This window comes from Aedes aegypti, chromosome 3 (genome assembly GCF_002204515.2).
Source record: "Aedes aegypti strain LVP_AGWG chromosome 3, AaegL5.0 Primary Assembly, whole genome shotgun sequence".
NCBI lineage: Eukaryota > Metazoa > Arthropoda > Insecta > Diptera > Culicidae > Aedes > Aedes aegypti.
The window spans coordinates 374,486,907-374,512,354 of NC_035109.1; the positions used below are offsets into that span (position 1 = coordinate 374,486,907).

Sequence of the window (25,448 nt, forward strand, 5' to 3'; positions counted from 1 at the left end):
GATGAGTAAAAATCGAGTTCTGCAACATTTTTGCAATTTTGTTTGGAGCCACTTCTTAGCATAAAAAAACATATCGAGATGCGTTCACAATTATTTTGCAATTTGCAAAAATAATAACGATCCATAACTCAAACCAGTTGCATAACAAAAAAAAGCGTTGGTCATAATTCAGTGCAGGAAAGTAGGCCGTTCCATGACAGATTGGCGAGATGAAAAACAGCCTATTACGATGAGAAATTGCAAAAAAAAAAGAGTTTTCCATGTGGCCTCATCGCCCCCATACAATAATTGTTTTGAAGACGCATGGTTTGCTATGACCCTGGCGAAATGCAATCAATCTTGAACAACTTATTTCCTTGCATTGCATATTACCTACCTAGTTGAATTCCTTTTCTACAATTCCATAACGATGATGAACGTCCTAGTGATTCTACCGATTCTACTCAATCCATACTCACCATTTCGAAATTCCCTCAAGGTGATCCTTCGGCTGGCTAGCTGGCCGGACAAACAGACGAAAGCGAAACCTCATCGATCGACAACAGCACGCATTTAGCAAAACGATGCGATAACAGCCTCTACAGATAGAGAGTGGTAGCATATTTCTGCGCTCGCGGGAGATCGAATATCGCTTTTTAAAAGCGATTTTACCGTTCCAAGGTCACCGTGAGGTTTACACAATTCATCGTCGGACGAAAATAAATAACATGATTCAACGACGTGGTTTGGACTTTGGAGATCGATCAGAAAAAGGCATGGCACGTTCGGATCCAAGTACACTGAAACAAACCGGTTTGATTGATTTTTTTGAAAATTTCTACACCGACGCGCACGTCGATGATGTTTTTATTTGTTTACTTTTAAGGTAGCTGACGTTTTACAATATGTATATATATACTCAGTGTTGGTTTCTGTGTTCGTATTCACCATTAATATCGCTCATTGTCTTTATTGGCGCCAAAATTGTATAGAAACAAAAAAAATCGATAGTTAGTTTTTGTCGTTTAAATAAGAAAACAAATATATAATATAGGTTGCTTTTGCTTGTTTTTTTATTAAATGTATATAAAATAATAATAATTATTATGCAAGTAAAGAAGATTTTTTATTTCCGTGTTGACCTACTCTGCCTCTCTCTCTCCCTCCCCGCGCGGCGGATTTCCGGCTCAATGTACAGAGTGTATGTGTGTTACACATAAGAACGCAAAAAAAGAGAGAATAGTAGTAGGCATTTCCTTTTTTCATTATTTCGTTACTACTGTTTTATAACTCAGGATTGCATAGTAGATGGCCCCTTCGATGATTTGCGTGCTAATATTTGCATTTAAGTTCACAATATAATAACTTACAGTTGATGATTGATAATAGCTAATCGGGACAGTGGAACGAAAGGAAAAGAATCACTTTTTTTCGTGTGTGTAAATATAAATAAGATAAGAGTGTGTGGGTGTGTTTAAACACTGTTCCGACAACGACACTGACAGAAAATATGGAAGATTGAAAGGCTTTTTTTTTGTTTAAATATCAGTTTTTTTTTGTTGGCGCATGGTCATAAATAATTAAATAGGGTTCTACACGATAAGACACAGAACATATAGGTATGTATATGCGTTGTATAAAAAATATATATTATATTAGCATAATTGGTTTCGGGGTTTTGCATGTGTGCGCCTATTGGGATACTAGGATTAATCGTCTTTTTTCGCATCAGTGTAATTGTTTCTACATCAGACTCTAGAGTTTTTTTTTTCCTATCATCAGTTATCAGTGTTTGCGCTGCTAAGGGGGATTCCATTTCGGATTGACTGATAGGGGAAAGAGGGAAATATGGAGGACGAAATCCCATTATTCAAATCGATTCATCGCATTCGGTAGGTTCTTGTTCTGCTCCGTTGCCATTCATGATTTTTTTTTTCTTTCTAAAGACTATCTACTTTGCATGGAAGACTTGTTGATTGATTGTTGTTTCTCCGCCAAAAATGGGAGGGAGGTGCAGTTCGCGTTTTACATATAGTTAACATAAAACGGTGCGCGGACAGGAAATCTAAACGAATGAGGGGGTCAAGGGCTTTCGTACGACACGGGCAAGTACGGAGTGGGAGGTAATTGATTAACTTAACGTTTACGTATAATTTATTAAATAAGTTACATACACACAAATAATGCAATAAATAAGTAGAAGAAACAGTTGAGAGATCTCGTTCTTAATCCTTGTTGGCGCATTGCGTGCCCCGAGAAACGGGGAGGGTGCGCGGAGATTGAAGCGCGGTAAAATCATGGGCAACGTGACAGGAGATGTGATCGGTCGGAAGGAATCCTGTTCAAAGATGCGTCGACGAAGAGAAGATGAAAATTGTTCTGATTGTTTTTGGGTGAATTTGTTTTAGTGTACTCGTTGAACGTGGAACCTCGGTAATCTGACGGGTTTTGATCCGAACTCTTTTCAACATGATGTAAACAATCGTAGCATGCCATGAAGAGGGCATTTTACAAGATTGAATTCGTATTCATAAATATACGAGATTTGCGCCTAAGTATTTGGCTGTAATTGACGAGAAACAAGTGGAATTATTCTACTAGTAGGGTGAGATGAAATAGCTGAAGACACCATAGTGAGGTGAAAAAATGCCACTCGAATGAGAACTCAATTGTCTCAAAGCGGAAACTAGAAAGATGTTCTTCTTCACTTGTCACCCAAATGGTCTTCCTAGGTTTATTCTTCGAATGGTTTAAGGCGAGATATTGATGTTTGAGATGAGTAATCTCGTGTCATATAACAAGTGAGAAGACTCAATTTACATGGCGACTCAACTCATTCGAGTCGATTTTTCTCATTTCGTTAAACGAGACCGCGATTTCTCACTTCATACTATCTATAGAAAAACCTTGGTCATCTCTATTGAAAACACTACCATTTGCTCTTTTCTAAACACATCTTACGAATGAAGTTAGATGACATAATGTCCTCACATAGGGGTAATTCTACGTGTGGCGTGAAGTGAGAATTGTCGGTCTCGTTTAGCGAGTTGACAATTCTCGATTCGAGCGAAGTGACTCTCTATTTGATTTACATAGCGAATCACTTCACTCGAGTAGAGAATTGTCACCTCGCTATACGAGACCGACATTTCTCATCTAATGTTTGAGACGAGTAATCTAGTTTTGTACAACAAGTGAGAAGATTCGATTTAGATGACGACTCAACTCATTCGAGTCGATTTTTGTTTCATCTTGTTAAACGGGTGTCAGTTACTTGTCAGAACTCTTCAAGATTACCAGCAACGCTGAAATGGTTGCCAATTCGTCCAAAATGTGCTATTCAACAATTTTCTTCTTAAATTCACTTCAAAGCATCTTTGGAACGGAAAACTTTTAGTATACGAGGACACTGTACAGAAAGTTGAGAACCTACCGTCAGCTGGCATCACTGCACTCTCAGCAGCCATGAGACCACTTCAACCAAGACAAACTCACCTGCTTCGATTTGAATAACGTTTTCAGATTTCTAGAGGTTATGGGGACAGTAAAAAATAATTACATATTGCGCAAACATATCGGCTATCATCACTCCCAAAAGCTACTATCATCTCTGTCTTCATTTGTTATTTTTTTCTTCGTAAATCAGTTTCTCTGTCTATCCTAACTCTAATGGAAGATTTGTGTTGAGTGTTTTCTCCTCTCTATACAAATATATTCTCTTTTCAGCTGATCGACTCTCTCCCTCTTCTGTTCGTCACTGTCTTACAATCTAACCTCACAAGGGAAATTAAAGCAAGTATCCAAGAACGCACCGCACCCCGACGGCCCCCTTTCTCCGTGTTCCGTTCCTCGCCGGCATCCAGCCGTTCTTCTTTGTCTTTTTTCGTCGTTCGCATCTTCTTCCTGATTCTTACATTTCCCCCACTCTCTTCTTCCCCTAGTAACACAGATGGCAGTAGGCTTATCAAAAACAAACACGTATTTAAAAAAGTCATTACATACTATGATCACAATGAGACTGAAAACTCGCGCAACACTGCTGCTGGGTGGATGGTTGCCAGATGTGGGGGCCAATCGGGATCATATTGCGGTGGCTCTCATTTCCAATATAGTTTTTTTTTCTTAAAGAACATTAAAAAATCCTTAATCCTGCTTGGAAGAATCGTTGGAAGAGTTTCGGGGGAGAACCCTTTTTTTCTAAGAAAATCGAAGGATAACTTACATGCTAGCTTGTAGTTCCATTCTGTGGGCGTGTCACATTTCTATCTTTGTATTCGCGCTTACTACAGTGTAATAGAAAAAAAGAAGATTGTTTCGTTCAATGTACAAACCTGATTTGATAAAGTATGTATTTCTTATAAGAAAAAGAAGAAAATTAGGACATCCTGTACATGACTTAATTGGCGCTTTCGGACAGTGTGCATTGCTGCACCGAACCGCCGTGCGCTGTGTAAATTACTAACATAGAGATAAGGCACTATCTGGTGGTGACCAAAGGCGACTGACTGACTGAGTTGCTATCAGTAAAATTGTACAAGGCGATAGGAAGCCGACAAAATAAAAAAAAAACGTTGCTGCACTGAACGAAATTCCCGTGCAAAAATCATAAGGGGAGTCTTTCCAATTCGTAGCAAAAAATCCGTTTCCGTTTCCATACAAAATCGTGCTTTCTTTTCGCAATTAAAATAAGAAAGTAAAGCATACAGGGGTTGGAAATAAATAAAATAAATTAAAAATAATAAAGATAGCATGATAATATAATAATTAAATTAAATTAATAATCAATCTGTGAAACACACGAGGGCAGAATTTACGTCGTTGTTCGAACCGAGTCGAAAAGAAAAAAAAAATATGTTCAGCTTACTTGTGTGAAATCGAAATTCGTCCTGTTTTTTTTGTTCCTATAATCCTCTCACTGGAAGCTCTCTTCGTAACTTTTTTCTCTTCTTACCGCTGATCTTTTGAACCTAGCCAAAATATACATATCAAAAAATAACGGCTAAACGAGGGCTGCTCTTATAGTAGTTTCTTTTTTGTGCTTTTCCTCTAATTAGGTAGATCGGTTGATGCCAACAACACACAGGTACACACAAACACACCTTAACCGAGAAAAAATACACGGATGTGAAGCAAAACTCAACTCAATCTCTACACTGAACTAAATCATCGACTATTTTCGTTCTCTACAGAATTTTTCGTCCAACTACTTGCGAGCATTGAAACAAATCCGAAAAAACGCGCCTGCTGCTGCGTTGTACGTTTGTGTGAGTGATCCGTGCATCTATGCGTGTGCGTGTGTGTTCGCTTCTTCTCTCATCTTTTTTTGTTGTTGCAATAGTTTTTTTTTAAATAAAATTTTATAATTATAAAAATAAATAATTAAATAAGTGTATCGGGTGTTACAAATCCGCGTTGCTCCTCCAGCTTGTTATATCTTCCCCTCAAAAAGTTGTGCCATTGCATTACACATGATAGTGTGTGTGCTTTTTTTTTGTGGAAATAAATATTCGTTCGTTTGTTTGAGTGTGTTTCGTGCCCGTTTGAATAAATAGTTTGAAACTTTCCCGCAGCAAAAATAATAATAATAACTCCAGAAAAGAGAACCACAGTTCCCTAGTGGACTGCGCTTTCTCTTTCTCTCCCTAACAGTATTGTTTAAAGGTATATGTAAAAAAGGGTGTTATACATGTAAATAATATGCATATTTGTCCAAGTGTGTGTGCGTGTGCTGCGCTTTTGCGTGACTTTGTTTTTACAGCAGATCCGATCAGCTCCGAAATTCTGTAAGAAAACGAGAGAGTGTGTGTGTGCGCGTGCGTACAGAAAATAGAATAATCACAAGCCAATCCTCCCACTCTCTCACACACAACGTGCCTGTCCGATCTTCCACCTTTCAATACAAACCGCATTTCACCGGATACTCAAGTGTATAAAGCAAAACTCAAAAAAATACATATATCACAACGCACAACGCATGGCACACGCACACCATCATAATCATCATCATGCGCTTCTCGCACTCTTTCTCTCCCTATCTCTCATTTAGGTGCTAGGATCTAGATCATCAGGTTGTTGAAGGCATCTACAGCGGAACTGAGGCGGTTGAACACCGGAAGTCGGGCTTCAACCGAATCGACTCCTTGGGCACCCTTGCTGGGACAGGCGGACATCACCAACGATGGGGAAGGTGGCGGAGGAGTGGTCATTGGCGAGTGGCCACCATCGATGGGACTAGCCGGTGGCGATGCCGGGAAATTGAAGGCACCCTGCCCAGCGGCACCGGAAGCGGACGACGACGTCGGCGGGAATGTTGGGCTGCCCTGTTCGGGGAAGAAGCTGGCCATCGAGGTCGTTGGCGATAACGAAAGCGATCCAATCGGGGAAGCACGGTCCGATCCGGTGGACATCGACAGGGCCGGACTGAGTGGGAGTTGATGCTGTTGTTGTTGGTGCTGCTGCTGTTGCTGATGTTGTTGTTGCTTGTGTTGCTGAAGCAAGGCTGCTGCAGTCTGCTGAAGTTGAGCTTGTTGTAAGGCAGCTGCAGCGGCCGCGGCTGCTGCATTTGAAGACTGCTGCTGACTTTGGCCGTTGGAGTTTGCTGCAGCGGCAGCAGCGGCCGCAGCCAATTGAGCATGATAGGCGGCCACCGAACGGTTATGGTTTCGGGCCTCTTCGGCATTGTGCACAAAGTGGCACCGGGGTCCATACGGACAGAAGCCCACACTGTGGAACGTACGGCACAGCTCGGTCTTGTACTTTGGATGACGCTGGAGATTGCGCAGTTCCTGCATGCCGTGCGCGAACTGGCACTTGTCACCGTACTTACACTCACCCGCTTCCTCGAACGGTCGGCACAGCTCGGTTTTGTATCTGCGGATAGAGGGAGAGAAACGTGTGATCGTTCAGATTTATGATAAATGTGCTGATTACAGAAGATTTGAGCATTTATGAGAAAATAGACTGACGAATGGTTCGAGTTGTCTGACCATAGATGGTGAGCTCGTTTCATACTATTATTTTGTACATGTTTAGGAAGTTATAAAAGGGCCACCTTAACCTAGTGGTAACGAGTGTGGCTTTAACCTTTCAGTCGTCGCGCGAATTTTTGTAACGCGAGTAGTCGCGCGTTGTACTTTGTACAACACTCTTGGTTTTGCCAATATCCCAGGAGTCTGACCATTTAGAAAGATGGCGTCTTCGCCAAATTTTTCAGTAGCTCAAATTATTTCTTTGTTCAATCTTTGAAGTTCGAGATTAGGCCCTGAGCTTCTGAACAACTTTGCCGAAGGTGCCTGTCCAAAAAGTCAGGATCTTACTGTATCCGCTAAACAAAAATTTCATGCTCACTAACGCCGCCTGATGGCAAAATATCCTATTTATTGGCTCTTATAATAATAGCCCATGAGCTACTGAACTACTTTGCCGAAGACGCTATCTTTCTAAGTGGTCTGGCTCCTGAGATATCTGCAAAACAAAAGTTTCATGCTCACTAGCGCTGCCTAGTGATAAAATTTGAATCAACTAACTCGAACAATGATATTTCATAACATACTAAACAACTTTGCCGAAGACGTCATCCTTCTAAATGGTCAGGATCCTGAAATATCTGCAAAACAAAAATAAAAGTTCCATGCCTACTAGTGCCACCTAGCGGTCAAATTCCGAATTAAATGTCGTACAAACAGATAGCCCTTTACCTCCAGAACAACTTTACTGAAAATCCCAAGTTTCTAAATTATCTGGATTTTGAGGTATACCGATTTCAAACTGTGGTTTATACGAATCGTATATAGTGCGTTCATTATTATGTGACTTCCATGCACATTTTTTTTATTTTACCGCATCATGAAGGGCCATAGTGTAAATAAAAACTGTCGAGTATTGTTCTTAAGAAGATTCATGAGGAATACATTTTGGTTTGGTGTCGATAGATATCTTTATTGCAAAATGATAGCATATAAATCACAACAGTTGTACAAAGTACAACAGCGCGACAGCCCGAAGGTTAAATCAAAGGTTTCCCGATTGACTCAGGATCCTTTTGTAATCCAAATTTCCTTGGCTTCCTTTGGCATACAGTATCATCGTGTTTGCCACACGATATACGAATGCAAAAATGGCGACCTTAGATAAAAAGCTCTCAGTGCTCTCAGAACACTTATCTGAGAAGCAGGCTCTGTTCCAATGGGGGCGTAATGCCAAAAAGAAAATAGTTTTCTTCATTTAAGGTGAAACATCTCGAAATCTAAAGATGGCCGTCACAATGGCCGGCTTGTGCCCCAACTCACGTTTTCAAAGGCACTAAACTGGAAAAATAGTAGACAAACATTCCTGATCTTCTTATTTTAAGCTTTCTGTTAATGCACAAAGTCAAAACGTAAAGTACATTGTGGTTAGATGCTTCCTTCGCGAGATTAGTGCCTTTGAAGTTTTAGTGCAATCTTGGAAGTTGAATGCAAAATTGTTTCATCTTAACCCTCTAATACCCAAATTTTTATTTTCGATTTAAGTATTATTTTTCGTTATCTAAAATCGTTCTAAACACGTTTTGGGCAATTATTTATTTTTATTTGCAAATTTTTAAATTTTGGTTTTTGATTTTTATAATTTTTATTTTTGAACATCCCTAGTTTTTTTATTTTTTCTTGAAGCCTTTTCTAGTTGTTGATTTTTGGCAATAATAAAAATTTAAATTTTTACGGCGCTTTTGAAAACATTAAATTTTTATTTTTTTTTCGGAGCGTATTTTATTTTCCGTGTAACTAACGGAAAAACAGGTTTGAAATTATATTAATACCACCAGGCTCTTCTTTTATGATAGGTTGATCGTAGAAAAATATAAAAGGTACGATTTTTTATATTACACGTTAAATGAATTCCAGGCATTTGTAGGTTATATAAGAATGCAATTTTTCAAACAATTTTTAAAAATACAAAAAAGTTTCAAAAGTCATAAAAAACTTTTCTTATATGCGTGTTATGAGTCAAGGTATAAGCCAAAGATAAAATAATTTTGATTTCCGAGCTGCGAAAAAATACACAAAATTCCAAAGTGTACCCCGTCTAAAGGCGGGGTTGGGTATTAGAGGGTTAACCATTATGTCCAAAATTGATTTTCGTAGACAATCAAGAGAACGGTACTTTCGATACATTCATACGTGTGAACTGTATCGCTCCTTGATAGCATATTTTCCTTATCCCTTATTATCCAACTTTATCAATGATTCAAGTACAATGATTCAATATACAAGCTGGCTCACCACATCAAATTTTTTTCTAGATCGTCAACAAGAATACTATCACATCCGAATTCTATGTCTCCAACATTGAAACTTTGAACACATAGGGTGGCTGATCCCCTGGTATTATGTGTTCAATACTAGTGGTAGTGCAGTTTATAACGTGTTGTACACACTTTTCATTTTTGTGTGTGTTTTTATAACATGGCCCTTGTCAAAATGGCTTTCAATCGTCTGTACTACATCGAAGTACAATTTAACTTACTACTCCCGGAATGTATCGATGTACAAAACACTTAATTTGCAGAATCGAGATTATAAAGAAGTCGTTAAAATTGCAAATCGCTAAACTACATCTACGTATTTTATTCACAGGCGTTTTTCTTATTTTAAATCCATAAATTTCTTAAATATCAACAACAAATTTGCATCTAATAAGTATAAATTAGTTAGAAAGGATCATTCAAATCATTTATTGTTGCTTCAAATGATTTAATGTTTTACAAATTTAAAAACGTGAAGAACAAGCCATTTTTAGGTTTATAAAACAAGTAAAAAGTGAAAATACGAGTCATCACAGATTATACCGATAGAAAAGAAAATGACACTGAGAGGTATTTAATAGTAAACCGTCACTGTCGTTAATTGTCTACCCTATCAGTAATGCTCATTAATTGTAAAGCACTTTAGACCATCTCTCCTTCATCATGCCCTATACTTCATTCTCCATAGTTCTCGTCCAACGAAAGGGCTAACAAAAGATCTTTTGAAACGACGCTTTGATGAAACCGTAATAATTTCACTTCGAATCTGTCAAAAATCTGGAAACACTAACGTTCTTTGAAAAAAATGCCTAATATTTTTACTGAACAATTTACAATTAATTTCGGCGAAAATATTGTCTGAAATCATCATAATACACCGTGTCCAGTATATTCTCATACAAATTCGAGATAACATTACTTTGCGCTTGTTTAACTGACATCATTGGTGATAATATTTTTTGAAAAAAACCACTCTCCAACCAATACTCATTTTACAGGAAATATTTTGGAAATATTTCAATTATAAACTTATTTTATCAACTTAAGAATTAACGAAAAATATTTCCAGCGGCACGCTCATAGGCAGACCCCAATTTCAATCTGCAGTTATCGCACATATATTTATCAATTTTTATCAATATTTATCTATTCAAAACGCAATATGATTAACTTAAAGTTTCTGAAACTTTTTTGTGAATGCTCTGATTTTCTTTTTGTTAACCAGACCAATATGAACAAAAAATCATTTTAAGTGCAAAACACGACTTCAATGGATATTTCATCACTTATCCTAGCAATTATTGTTTCTTATTCATAAAACAAGCTATTCTACGTTAATATAATACTACCAGACTCCAATGAAATACTACAACATTGGATTATCCTACATTCAGTAAAGTTATACCAAAGAAAAAGTGTATGAGAATATATTGGACACGGTGTATGTTACGGCCTTCCTTAGCCTTTCATATTTTCTGGTGATGCTACCTTAAACAACTTGATCCTAATCTATTGGATAATCGAACACCCCTTTAATTGCAAACATAGCACAAAAAATGGAAAATATTCGCTTCTTTTGCTTCATCAGAATGAGAATGTATCAGCGAATATTACAAGTATTGACACACAGTGATCGGCGCCAAGCAGTGGGTGGTGCGTGTCTGCCTTTTTTCTGTCGTGGCTCGTTACTCGTTACCTTCCACGAACGATAAATGTCCTGCGTCTTATGTGAATGCAGGCGGATAAATGGGATGAAATTATGGCTCGTGTGTCAATGATCGATAAACTTTCCAAAGCCTGCACGCACACCAAAGATAAAATATCTAACAATTCACTGAATTCTCGGCAGTAGTGCACCAATGATTATGCTGCACAACTGCTACCAATGATCTACTAAAGATAATAGTTCAATTACGCAACTGTTTTGAGTTGAGATATGAATCATTACACATTTTTTCAGAAATTGTAAAATAATGGTGAATGCATTCCGATATAATTTCTGATACCCAGTCTACTAGTAGTGGTCAACTGAATTATGCAGTCTTCTAATAATCATTACGCAACGCTTTATCATTACGCAGCAGTTTAGGGTTGCGTAATGAATCATAATACAATAATTTGCGGAAATTGCAAAATAATGGTGAATTCATCTCGATATGATTTCTGATAAAGAGAGGGAGAAGGTTCGGTAAAAAGTTACTCATTGTTACATAGGGAGGGGAGGGGGTCAAAAATCTTGATTTTTAGCGTTACGTATTTTGTGTACCATGCCTCGTAATTATCCAACTCGGCAAACCTCGTTGGATAAATGTACGACTCTTGTTGCATAAACTACTATTTTAGCTATTTGTCAAAGTTCTTTGAAGAAGATTGTTAATCCTTTCTTTGTTCGTCAATTTAACTGTCGAAATGGCTTTTCTAAAAATAAGTGCTAGAACAAAAGTTGTTGCAAATAAGCTAAATTATTCAAAATCACTATACAAAAATTTGATGGTTTTTAAATTTGTTTGATCCTTATGTAACTAATTTCGATGTTTAATGAGAGAACTGAGCGCATAAACTTATTGCAATCATTATTGTGCTAATCGTACCAATTCGGTTTACTTAGCGTTCACCAAAATCGGTGGATCACCTGTGCTACCATGGGAAAGAGTCTATTGGTCGTCTATTGATCGTGACCTTTCGCCCATTGGTTTTAAAAAATGTATTTGATCTTATTTATATACAAAATCTCAGAGTTGTCTGTGTGTCAGGTACGCTTTGAAAAGTTTCATTGAACTCTACGACATAAATTATAGAGCACTACAACAGATATTCAACTGAATATTCGAGATTTTTCGTTATCATTCTTCTCTCAAGTCGTAGAATATTCTGGAACTTCTGAAATGTTTCATCTCAGAAGAAACACTACAACAGCATTGAAGTCTACACTGAACGAAAACTCCAGTCTTCTATTGAATGATTTGCAATTCACTTGGCTTCAAATCTTCATATTCCTTCTTTTGAAGGAATATAGAAGAATATGATGCGTCCACCAGCTAATGGAGAAGAATCATCCAATTCTGAAATTATTTTCAGTTTACATCCGTATGACAGTTAGTTGGTAGTTGAGTTATAATAACACATATGAACAACATGAAAGTATTGACAGATTTTATTATCTGTCATGTTCCAAACATAAAATCATTCAATTATCGTCTAAAGTGTAATTTGGAAAGCGAATGATTCATAGTTCCAAATCATTCCTGATAATCTTCTCTTAGTATAAATATGGCGGCAGTGGCGTGGTTAGTTCTCCCAGAGATTAGGCATTTCTTTGTGGTGTTTTCCTTGGATTATACAGTACAGGTAATTGCATTTGTGATAAAACAACCCGTTTTTACTGGTAGCAGATGTTTATTGTTTTAAAGGTTCCATAACGAAGGATTTTGATGCGGGGCACAGCAGTCTGCGGATGTTTGCTCCAGGCAGGCCTATTGCAGACAAATTGACATTTCCTTGTTGTAATGCTTGACTACAATAAACTAAATAAATTGATGAGTGAAATCATCAATAAACTGCACTTATTTCACAAAATTTGATTTTTTTTAAATTATAAATAATATGCAAGAGGGATTGTTTATATTGGTGTATGAGAATCATTCAATTTTATACATCTTTTAGAAGGATAGAAATCATTTCAAGACTGAATGATTTTCATTTGGTGTGATTTGTAAACAGATGATTTCAGCGCAGATGAAAATCATCTTGAATTTGTCTGAAAATCGGTATGGGGCTCGGATGAGGCAAAAGTCATTCCATTCATGTCGGGAGATTTTGTTCAGTGTATATGAGTGTAGATCAACATCATTAGGCAACGTGCTCAATGGGGAATAAGATTGCTCAAATATTACGAAACGTACCAGAGAGACATGTGTCGAAGTCGTTTTTGAACCTGGGTTGGAACTGGCGCAACCCTATTCTGAATCATAGTTTCAACTCCAACTCGATTCAGGTTCGACCAAACTACAATTTGCTTGACGTTGGTATGTTTACGTGTTGATCACCGATCCAGTTCCTAAAAACGAAAACGACAATAGTGTTACGGTCCACCCAAAAAATGAAAATTTTCCAAATTACAGCTGTAACAGTGGGAGGGAGGTTGGGTTTGAAATTAAAATAAAAATGCGTTACGTAATGTTTGAACATAAATTTAGTGCCATGTGTATTAGACTGATGCAAATTTTGAAGTTTTTGCTCCCCTATGCTTAAACGGTGTCAATTGTGATGAAAATCATCCTCCCAAAATTTGAGGTGATTTAAAAGAAATTTGGTTGTGCACACGCCATTTGAAGTTTATATGGAAATTACTATGGGAAAGCCAAACCTTTTGTGTTCAATCCTCTATCTGCTCGTCATAATAATATATGAAAATGCGAATACACTCTTCCCATGTAAAATTTTCCCAGCTACAACTTTGCCGAAGACCACATTTTGTTTGGACGTAAGGATAAATTGTTATTCTTGATTTCAAAGTCTAAACCATGCTGAGATGATCATTCAATTACCTTCAGAGCAACACTGCTTTTTTGCTGTAGAACATAGTAGCCTGGATTACTTTGATCTATTCTTCCCGCCAGGAGCATCACTGTTGCCTGCCGAATAGTTGGTGAAGCTTACTGAAGGCAAACCCACTTTATGATCATGAATAACAATTTTTCCTGACGTGCAATCAAAATGTGGTCTTCGGCAAAGTTGTAGCTGGAAGAATTTGACATGAGAAGAGTGTGTTCACTTTTCCATAAAATATTATGAGGAAGAGATAGAGGGCTGAACACAAAAGGTTGGCGTTTTCCATAGTAATCTCCATATAAACTTCAAATGGCGTGTGCACAGTCAAATTTCTTCCAAATCATTGCATAATTTGGGAGGATTCTTTTTACCATAATTTAAATCGTTTAAGCATAGGGGAGCAAAAATTTTGAAATTTGCATCACTCTAATGTGTATGCCAATTGAGGCCTTCCTTAGCCGAGTGGTTAGAGTCCGCGGCTACAAAGCAAAGCCATGCTGAAGGTGTCTGGGTTCGATTCCCGATCGGTCCAGGATATTTTCGTAATGGAAATTTCCTTGAATTCCCTGGGCATAGAGTATAATCGTATCTGTCACACAATATACGAATGCGAAAATGGCAACTAAGGCAATGAAAGCTCTCAGTTGATAACAGTGGAAGTGTTCATTAGAACACTACGCTGAGTAGCCGGCTCTGTCCCAGTGGGGGCGTTAATGCCAAGAAGAAGAAGAAGAAGTGTATGCCAATGTCGGATAACGTTAAGATCATAACCATTATCCGCTACTTTTTGACATTAGAGATGGTCGGGTCTCGAGTTTTAAAACCCGAAACCCGACGAGTTCGGGTCGGGTTCGGGTTTGAAAATTTAAAATATTTCGGGTTCGGGTCGGGTTTGAAGGCTACAAAGTAAACGGGTACGGGTTGGGTTCGGGCTTGAAAAAAGGCGGGTTTAGTCGAGTTTGATGAGAATTGTGAACAGAGTAACAACCTGAAAGTTTTCATATGCATCAGAAACGATGAATTTATCATATTTTCAAACTCGGGTCTCATTCGGGTTTTTCTTAGAAAACTTTTTCGGGTTTCGGGTCAGGTACGGTTTTGAACAGCAGGTTTTTCGGGTCGGATCCGGGTTTGAAAAAATAAAATAAGTCAGGAACGGGTCGGGTTCGGGTTTGAAAAATGTGAAACCCGACCATCTCTAATAATCATCTAGACAGATTCAGCAGTTATGTGTTCTTTGCTTAAGTTACCATTTTGCATTCTATCATTATCGATTTTAGAAAGGTCATAAATAGGATAGGATAAGCTAGTTAAATATTGTTTACTTTTGATTCTTATTATAGAGATTCGTGGAAACTGATATTACTGGACAAACATTTGAAAAGAAACGTTGCTGTTGAACACTTCTAAGCCCACGCAAACTAACTCCGCTATCAGAAAGATTGGAAAGTGACACGCGTTATGTTTGTTTTAAACTTTTCTAGTGGAGTAATCCGCTTGAAATTATTTTGGTAAAAGTTGTTTTGCGTAAAGAAAAATTATGAAATATTTTACTTTTCAAATTTTTGTTAATGCAATATTAAGTTGTTTATTTTTTTTCCACTGTTTATTAGTTTTGAAATAATATAAACGATCCCTACTATTTACTATTTAATTTGACCGAGATATTCCATATAGCTCGACATGAGATAAATACATAGCACGAATACACACATGCAGTACAGTGAAGAACCCTGTTAGGATTTCTTCAAGGAATTCACAATGGATCTGCCAAGAATATTATTACGAATTCAACAAGGATCTTGTTAAATGCCAAAGCAGGAATCCGCAAAGTATCTTTAGGGCCCTCTATATTCCACGAGGACAACTTTGCCGTTGGTAGGGGGTATCATAAAATCCACGATAGCCCAAGGAGAGGGGAATGGGGGTAAATTAAATATTCACGTGGACATTATTTCTCAATCATAAACGAAAAATTTAAGTCAATGATTCAATCTTTAAGAAGTCATTCTAATTTTGATTTATGCTTATTTGACTTTTAAATAGCTCTTCTAGGTTGCTTTTCAGCTAAGTGTTCTTATGAGCTCTTCTGCCCCGACAAGTCTGTGCTTCTACAGTTAATAACTGAGACCGTTCTTTACCAAAGTTGCTAATTTTACATTAGTATATCATGTGGCAAGTACGACGATACTCTCTGCCCAGGGTAGGGAATTTCCATCGCGAAAAAAAAAAACTAGTCCGACCGGAAATTGAACTTAGACACCTTCAACGTGGATTTCATTTATAGCTGAGGATATTGCCACGAGGCTAAGGAAGGCCCTAAATTTAAAAGAGAAATATTTTGTGAAGTATTAAAAAAATTAATTGTCAAAACTTTTGAAGTTTGGCGAAACTTCACTAAATTACGAAATATTTGCTTTTTGATACACTGTGCCATTTGTGAAAAATAGTCATTGAGAAAATGGCCGTAAAAGTTTCCGGATACGTATTCCATACACATATTTGAATAAAATCAGTGGATTAGACAATATTTGAATCTGTACGAAACTTTCACAATTTTCTTTCACTCGGGTATTAGGGTATTTGAGTAAAATTTTAAAGTAACCAAAATGGCTTACTTTTTTACTGATTTACATGTTACGCGATGAGAAAATTTTTAGTGGGAAGAGATTTGCGGCTATTTTTTATCATTGGAAAGTTCGATTAGGTGGGTTTTCTAAAATTTACCATTCAAATCGTGCTGTATCGTACGCGGTAAAAAATAAGCACCATCAATAGTTCTGCACTTGGATTTACACTACTATTTAATCTTCGCAGTACCAAAGAAACATCCCTTGAATTATTCAATGTTGCATGTTTTGATTTGAAATAAAAAAAAGGCAAAATGAACGTTTCTGCCTGACTCAGACTTAGACTTGAGACTTCAATATTCGGGATCCAAGTCCTATATTTTACCTCGACACCAACTTGCATTTTTTTGAAGTGGTTGAATTAGTTGCAATCACTTTCTACAGCTGATTGCTCTCATACAAAAGACAAGATGTTCAAAATCAAAGACTTCTCACTTCAGTCTAGTGCTAGAGACAGTAGAGCCAATCCCAAAGTTAGAACTCTTCAAATCATGGTTATTGGTGCTTTCAATTGAGTCAAGAGATCGATCCATTAAATCAAACGTGCTGATTTCATACTGTGTAAGTGCAGATAAAATATCCTAGGACGAGCTGCTGAAACTTCTATTAACTCAATTTTGACTATGGGATGGGATGGGACTTAATAACGATTAACGGCAGTCCAATTCGGGTTGCCTGCAGTTGAACAGGAGTGTCTTTTTTGCATTAAGACATTTCGTATTAGCGATATTTAGCATAAAACAGTTTCATACAAAAAATAGGGCGAGATGTCCTAACTTATTCAGGAGGAAGGGTAAGGGGATTCACAATTTTTTTTTTATGTCCACGTAAAGTTTGAAACCTATGCACTAGGGCAAAAGGATGATAATCACATGGTTATCCATATTCAGCTGAGGTATTTTAATATTGTAAAATCCCATGCAATTTCTGTCGCACTCTGTGTAACACGACATGCATTAATTGGTAGGAGCTACCTAACAAAATGATCATCCGATCTGATCTATTCGATACTAATTTGAAACATCACGAAATGAGCCATTTCCACAAAAGGATTCCTTTAAACAACACTCTATTCATAAAACCCGCCATCCACTCACCTCGAGGTATTGACCTGCTGCGGTAGCGGCTCCGACTGCGTACGTTCCAACTTTCGGTGGCCTCCGCCACCACCACCACCAGCACCACTACTGGCCACTCCACCCCCCGATGACGAAGTCACCAGGGCGGCCACTGCTGCCGCCGCAACATTATTGTTACTTCCGGCAACGGCCCTAGCATTTCCGCCGTTCGATTGCACCAGCGCGGCATTGGCTGCCGTGGACATTCGCAGCAGTTCCATCAACGATTCCATCGTTGCGGCGGCCGTGGCCGACGAAGCAGTGGCCGAAGCTCCCACCGGATGTGACGTTGTCCGGGTGAGGGCATTGTGCAGCAGTAGCTGCCTTGCATTGGCCTGCTGTTGCTGTGGGTGCTGTTGCTGGTGCTGGTGACTGTGGTGCTGCTGGTGCGAATGCGGATGATGATGCTGACTATGGTGGTTCTGCTGATGCTGATTGTGCTGATGATGCTGGTGGTGTTGCTGATGATGGTGTTGCTGTTGCTGTTGCTGCTGTTGATGCGCTACAGCCACACTGATGTTCTGCTGAAGTAGAATTTGACTGCTGGCAGCGAGATGGCCATTGCTACCAATCAGTGGACTGCTACTGCTGCTGTTGCTGGTGCTGGAGGCGTTACTGCTAGAGTTTGTGCTGTTGTTGTTTGTCGATATTGTCATTTGCGCGGTGCTCCTGGAATTTGTTTGATTCTGTAAGGAGAATGGAGAGGTAAAGATATATTTTTAGTTATTGTTAATTGGTGGAGGTGTTTAAGTCTTAAAAAGTACAGTTGTCTGTTTTATTTGAAATGTTCTACATCTTGATAGGCATTTTAGACCTAGTGTCTTTATTCAGCTTTAAGTGAAGAATGTTTCAGCAGAGTTACAAAACGATTGGCGAGTTAAATAAAATATATAACTCATCAGTGGCGATTCCTTATCTACCTGTTCCACGATTAGAAATTCTTGAATTTCAGCAACAAATTTGCATGTAATAAGTAGAGATTTGTTGGAAAGGATGATTCCATTAATTCACTTTTAGATTTATAATCTAAATTTGCCGAAATAGTCATTTTTAGAGTCGTAGAACAGGTAGAAAGTGAGGTTACGAGTCGCCACTGCTCATTATACGATTTATGCCGTTTCTGAAGACTCTATCATGCCCTATATGTTTTAATCTTGTGAAACTAGCTGATAATCAGTTTAAATCCATTGAACATTCAAATTAATTCTAAACGGAATGAATCAGAAGTCCTTAATATCAAAATTCTATAAAAAGAAACAATAAACGGCAGAAGATAATAAATCTTTGAACTGTTTAGTAGAATACCTATAAGTAAACGAAAAACCAAATTTAGTACTATACCATTTAATTCCACTAGAGTATGTATCCTTTGACAGATACGCGTATTTCAACCTCAACTGTAAGGCCGTCTTCAGTGTCATGTACTAGCCGGCCTTACAGTTTAGGTCGAAATACGCGTATCTGTGACAGGAGATACTTTTACAATCTTAAATCTTAAACAATCACCATCATAAACTATTTGGTGTGTAATATTTACTCAGGACTGCATACAAATTAAAAATTCTGCCAGTTACACTATGATGGATCACATTTCACATTATGGATCAAATTATGACATATTATGGCTTTTTAGAAACTTTATACTTATAAAAAAAAACTTGCTTTGACCATTCATTTGACATTCATGACATAGGGGTTTTAAAAAGACACCGACACGTTAATGCTTCCAGTGGGCATTTTATCCTTTGAAGGAAGTACCACACTAGACAACGGACTAGCATGCATCGCCCAGTGGTCCTCAAGAAAAGTTTTCCGCCCGAGGCGGGAATCGAACCCACACTCCATAGTACGATGTGGCTAAATGCACACGGCTACGAAGCTGCTTTGATTTTATATTCTTTAGAGATTTTGTTGTTGATACTGAAATGTAGTAACTAAAACTAGACCTGTTATTGTTCTACATAAAGCTTTTCAATGATTTATCTTTGTTTAAAAGTGATACTTTCAACTCTTGATGCTGTAAGTGTTTCAACTGCTTTTGTTTGAAGAGTTCAAGTTCAATGTTGAACCTACTGTGTTTGGAAGTGATCCATAATTGTGGAAAACCAACACTTCATGTTCCATATTATGAATCACTTTCTGTAGCTGCTAATATTCAGAATTTAGAATCATGACTCAAGAAAATTGTTGTTACAAGATAAAATCATACTGAATTTATGTGAACGAGCCGTTTTCATTCCATAGAAGTTCAGTTTTACCATCTGACAAAGCTGTGAAAGCTTACGTAAAGGTATGCGTGGCAATACGACCTTACGGAGCAATATGAGTCACACTTGATTTGAGCTTGAAATACGGATTTTGACCCCGATAACCTTATTACGTAACGCTAAAATTGGAAATTATCCAAAATATGTAAAAAATTGTTTGTACTACGTAAATCATATAAGATTTTTGGTTTTAAAATAAACTTTGCATAATGTGTTGTCTAAGACACTTTATTACGAAAATAGGCAATCGATACATTCCATTTCGGCAGTTTGATTGCAATTGCACCGCGTATAATCCTGAGCAATACCAGAATGTTATTACAGTTCAAAGTTATTTGAATGTAAATGTTCAAAAAGTGAAGCTCTTAGAGCTATAATTGTTGCCATATTGAATTGTCAGCAAAATGTACAATTTAATTATTCAAACCAGACACTAATTCAGTTTTGGTACAAAACTCTGACATATATATTGCTTTCTTCTAAATTATGCCTTGTAAAGTTTTTCCTGGAAAAATCATTAGATTCAATATGGTGGCTTACATTGCCCCGTAGAAAAGGCCATTTTGCCCCGTGTAGTGTAAAACTACACACAAATAATGTTTATTGAAGAAATTTTTCCAAGAAATTCAAAGTAACATTTTTTACAAAATACAACTGAGATATGAAAAGAGACACTTCACACTACAAATCAACCCTATGAGACGAATAATTTACGATGTGTTTCTATGTTTTACGAAACCTCTTCCTTAGGTGGCTCATATAGCTCTATGGTCCCATGGCCCTATCGATCCTATGTGACGTTATCACTACTTTTCGTGATTGTTTGAAAGTCTCATTGTAGTAAATAGAAATAGTGCCTCCTTAAAGCGTCTTTGCAAACCAGGAGTAGACCAATAACTCATGAATTAAAAAAAAATGCAATAAATTTTAGTATAGACTATATCAAACTTTGTTCAAAAGTGAAAATAATTTTCATTTCAGCTATAAACATTTTTCCTATCATAATTTGTTTTTAATCGAGTTACATAGTATACTGGACGTCAAAGGATCACAACTAAATTATATCAGAATAAGCTAAAGATATCAAAATGTGTTATTTTTCTGTTGGAATCCTCCAGTCGGTAAGTTACTATATTATTTCAAATATTTGAGAAGTAGTTCACGATTTTTAAGAATTTTACAACCGTCATTGACATTAATTTTTCATCAGGGCTTACTTGCAATAATTGATTTATCATCATCGTTGCTCTCTTCGCATTATTACAAAAAAATGATTCTTTTTTCGTATTTTTTTTTATAATATATATTTTAAACAAAACAAAAAAATAACTATGCCAAATATGTCAATAATTTCGGACCGCAGGCAAAATGAACATTCTGTTCAAAATAAAGATAAGTTTTAAATTATAAAACAACATTTTTTTTGTAACACTATGGTTCTGTCTAAGCATTTCTTTTTTTTTATTTTTGTTGTATTTAAATTTGTGTTATTTAAAAAAACTATTTTTCATTTCTTTCTTACTTTTTATGACTGGTGGCTAAAGTAACAATGTCAAACATAAGGATAATAAATAATTTCATTTTTTTTAAGTAGGACATGGCCGCATTTACGAGGGCGATGGGGCATGGCTCTCGGGCCTCCACAAATCTTGGCAAACACATATATATATAGCAAAACTTTTACGAATAATTAAAATCAGACGGGATTGGTGGTCTGATGGCTACCGCTTCTGCTTCATAAGCAGAAGGTCATGGGTTCAATCCCAGGCTCGTCCCTTTCCTCGTACTTTGTAATTGTATATCTCTTAATTGCTTCTATCTTCCATTCTAAATCTATCAAACTATTCGTTCATAGCAAACGCTAGAACCAGAGACGGACAAGAAACCGTTTCCCTAACGCTTCCATTCTTCCACGCGCATGCCTTTCCTTACGCCTGATTCATAGGCAGTCTGCTAACCACAAAAGCAAACCTCTTTGCCAAGCCTTTCCCCCAATCCAAACACTCCCGCATGAACTGGCGTAGATGCAGTGGTATATACGGTCTACGTGGGAGCCAGTATTATGCATCATCGATTCCTCCCTCTTCCCCAAATTGGTTTGCATTCTGACGTGGCAGTAGGGGCGTTCCGATACTTTCGATATATCGGAATATCGATATTTTACTTTCGATATTCGATATTTTAGTATCGATATTCCCAATTAATATATCGGTGATATCGATATTTCCTTCCGATATATCGTACACTAATATAAGGAAACAATTGTAGGAATTTCTCCATATAAAATTTATTTTTAGTATTTCAAAAAGCAGTTACCGTTCAAATTGTACTGTCATGTCCCTTAACAGAAAATGCTTAACCCCTCTACCGGACACTTCATTTTTTAGCGCTAAAAAAATATTCAAATCACGATAACTTTTTTGTTTCTCAATATGTTTGCACCATTCTTTCACAAGTTCTTGAAAAACTCTCCTAGTTTCAGAATAAGTGTCGATATTGATAATAGGTCATCTGGATTCAGAAATATTCAAAAATTTCTTCGCGTGGCCACGACTCACGTAAATATCTCAGGCAACAGAATTTTTAGCGTATTCGGATATTCACTCCTCAGAATGATACATTAATGCGAGTGTGTTGTGAAAAAATGAAGCAATTTGGTGCAGCCGTCTCTGAGTAATGAGCATTTATGTTTCTTGTACCACGCAGGACAAATAAAGATCCTGAAAACTTCAAAAAACCTCATATCGTAATTTTCAGATTTCTCCAAGAATATGATGATATGATGATTTTTTTCAGGGTAGCTCCTTATTACCTGGTATTGTATAGTACACGATTTATTTTATTTTTTGATAAATTGATCAAAACCAAAATGGACGCCAAAGACATTTTATATGGAGAATGTCGGTCCCTCAAGGAACATCGGAATATCTTCAAAACAAGACCACCAATTATTAATATCGACACGGACTCTCAAATTAGAAGAGTTCTTAAAGATCTTGTGAAAAATTGAGCAAAAATATTAAGTAACAAAAAAGTTATCGTGATTTGGATACTTTTTTGGCGGTAAAAAATGAAGCTGCCGATAGAGGCGTTAAGTCCAAAACGGTTAAAATACCAATAATCTTGAATATTTGAAGATTTTTATTTGAATCTTTGGAAACTAAACAACAGGTCACTAAGCGATAAAGGAAATTTTGCTCCATTCAAATATATCATATGATATTCCGATATATCGATATTTTGAATCAATATATCGGTGGTATCGATACTTTGATAATCGTATCGAATCAAATATCGATACTTCGCAATATCGGAACGTCGCTACGTGGCAGGCACTATTGTCGTCTAAAAATAGAAGATCACCAGCACTTATACACTGAGGATGCCTGTTAGTCGCAAGCAGTCATTCGGTTGGTTCCTTGTGTAAGTGCAGCTGATCTGGCGATACTGGAGTAGCATCCACGGGCGGCCAATCAAGCTCAAACTTTTACGAATAATTAAAATCAATGAAATAGTACATACTTTTTGGAATCGTATCATATGTTTCAAAAAATTAATTCATGTATTTAACAAATCCGGAATCATTAGCGAATTTTATGCAAATAGATTCATATAAAATTACAAAAACAAAATATTAGATCATTCTGAACATGCTTAGAACAAAATTCCAATTGACTTTACGAGAAACAAGAAGCTAAAGCAAGATTCATAAACTATTTGGATAAACAAGTAAAGTGCTATCCTGTTGCTTAAATTTATAACGATTTTCTAACGTTACTTTTCCAACTGTAACGAAAGCTTTCTCAACAAAGTTTAAGTCAATTCGAGTGCAATTTATGTATTTGCAAATCAAGTAATAGGACTTAACCATTTAAATATTTATTTTTAAAACGACTCTATCGATCACACTGTAAGGCTGATAGAGTTTAAGTGCCCTGAAAATAGGAGCTTTAGAGACCTCTAGTTTGAAAAAAGAGATCAAAAATAAATCAAATAGAAAACGGAAAAACCATCGTAACGTAAAAGGAACCAGAAGATAAGAGTTTGATTCATCATAGAATCAGGCCAGACTTTTCTCTTTTTTTTTTGTAATTCCTAGTGGCATTACGACAGTATTACTGCTCGTATGTATTTCTTCGTGATTTTCTCTAGGAGTTTCGTGAGAAATGAGGTATTTTCCCAAATATTCAGAGATTATTCCCAAGATTTCTCCAGGAGTCCATTATGTGATTACTTCCCTTGGAATTACTCCTAGAATTTTCCTAAGGATTTTTTTCAAGAATGTTGTTTTAGATATCTTAATAATATAACCAACATTTTACCAAGGATAATCAAGAAATAACCTAAGAAATTCCATTAGAAATTTCTCCAAAGATTCTTTCAGATAATTTTCAAGGAATTCCCAAATCATCCAGGATTTAATCCGGTGTTTCTTCGATCTATTTATTCAAGATTTGCGTTTAGAACATCATCAAAAAAATCTTTGAAAGATCTACTAGAGTGACGATTGAAGAATTGAAGCAACTGAGGCTGGTTTCAATTCATGAGACAAGTTCTTTTCGAGTTTAAGTGCTTATCTTGCGATATCTAGGAGGTAAACGATTCTGATTCCGTGTTGCAAGGAATCTAAATGTCTAATGTGAGGGTCCTGGGTTCAAAATCCAGCCAAGCACGTGGATTTTTTTTCATTTTTTTAAATTTCTTTATTAGTATTATTCCAAACATTACATTCATTTCTTATATGTTCTGTGTTATTAGACAACACTATCATCCTAATTTGGTAAAACGAATTTAAGATTTTATTAACATTTTGTTAACAACATATTACATTTCATTGGCCGTAGCAGTTCAGATTTTTTACATGTGAGTTGATTTCACCTGCTTATGAGAGAAAAAAAACATGTTTTCAATTTACTTAACCTAACTTAAGCTAAACAGTGGATTTTTTTTCATAATTTCACCTATAATATATCCATCTTTACCACGCGTAAAGAGTCAATTAATTCAAAGTTGAAAATAGTTTGATTTCTGATAATGAAAACCTTACAAAGAACGTCAAAACTATCTAATCTTTTCTAAAGAATCAACATATTTTCTGGAAAAAGGGCCGTGAAGTAAAACCTAATCAAACAGCCCTAAAGTAGAACCTAATCAAACTCATTCTAAAGGTGCTCATCTTGCCGCGTCTACCCCTTTACCGCATTCTGGATTGCGTCTCGCCGAGTATTCCTCTCACTCCTACTGAATTCTATTCCCTTCAACTGACTCTTGATTATCTTGATTCGTTATCAAGTCAATAATAAGTTGAGATTGACTCTAGTGTGCTCTGGTGCTTAGTGAAAGCCAGATCAAGCCTTAATAGAGAGAGACAAGATAACCAAGAGTCAGTCGAAGGGCATAGAATTGTCTAACTGCTATAGATTTATTCTCGACAATTTTTTTATTCGCCCTTGACGCATTCGCGATTCCTAATAAAACACTACTCAATAGAAGCTGAACGTTCGAAATTCGTTCTGATTGAGAATCTTTCTGGATCGGAACAAACTCGACTTCAATGTTTATAATTCTTAGGTTCAGTATCATAAGGACGCAATATTAGATTTTATGTTTAGCTAATAAC

General features: G+C 36.8%; 1 protein-coding gene across 5 annotated transcripts in view; it reads right to left on the reverse strand.

Moving 5' to 3' along the window:
• Nucleotides 1-802: 802 nt before the first annotated feature.
• Nucleotides 803-25,448, reverse strand: part of LOC5574190 (protein TIS11) — a 118,133-nt gene continuing 93,487 nt past the window's right edge. For all 5 annotated transcript variants that reach the window (XM_021851793.1, XM_021851794.1, XM_021851792.1 and 2 more), the window contains 2 exons: nt 17,541-18,247; nt 803-6,849 (listed from right to left, as the gene is read on the reverse strand). In XM_021851793.1, the coding sequence (XP_021707485.1) occupies nt 6,036-6,849; nt 17,541-18,247 (1,521 nt within the window). In that variant the 3' untranslated portion in view covers nt 803-6,035. The remainder of the gene's footprint in view (nt 6,850-17,540; nt 18,248-25,448) is intronic.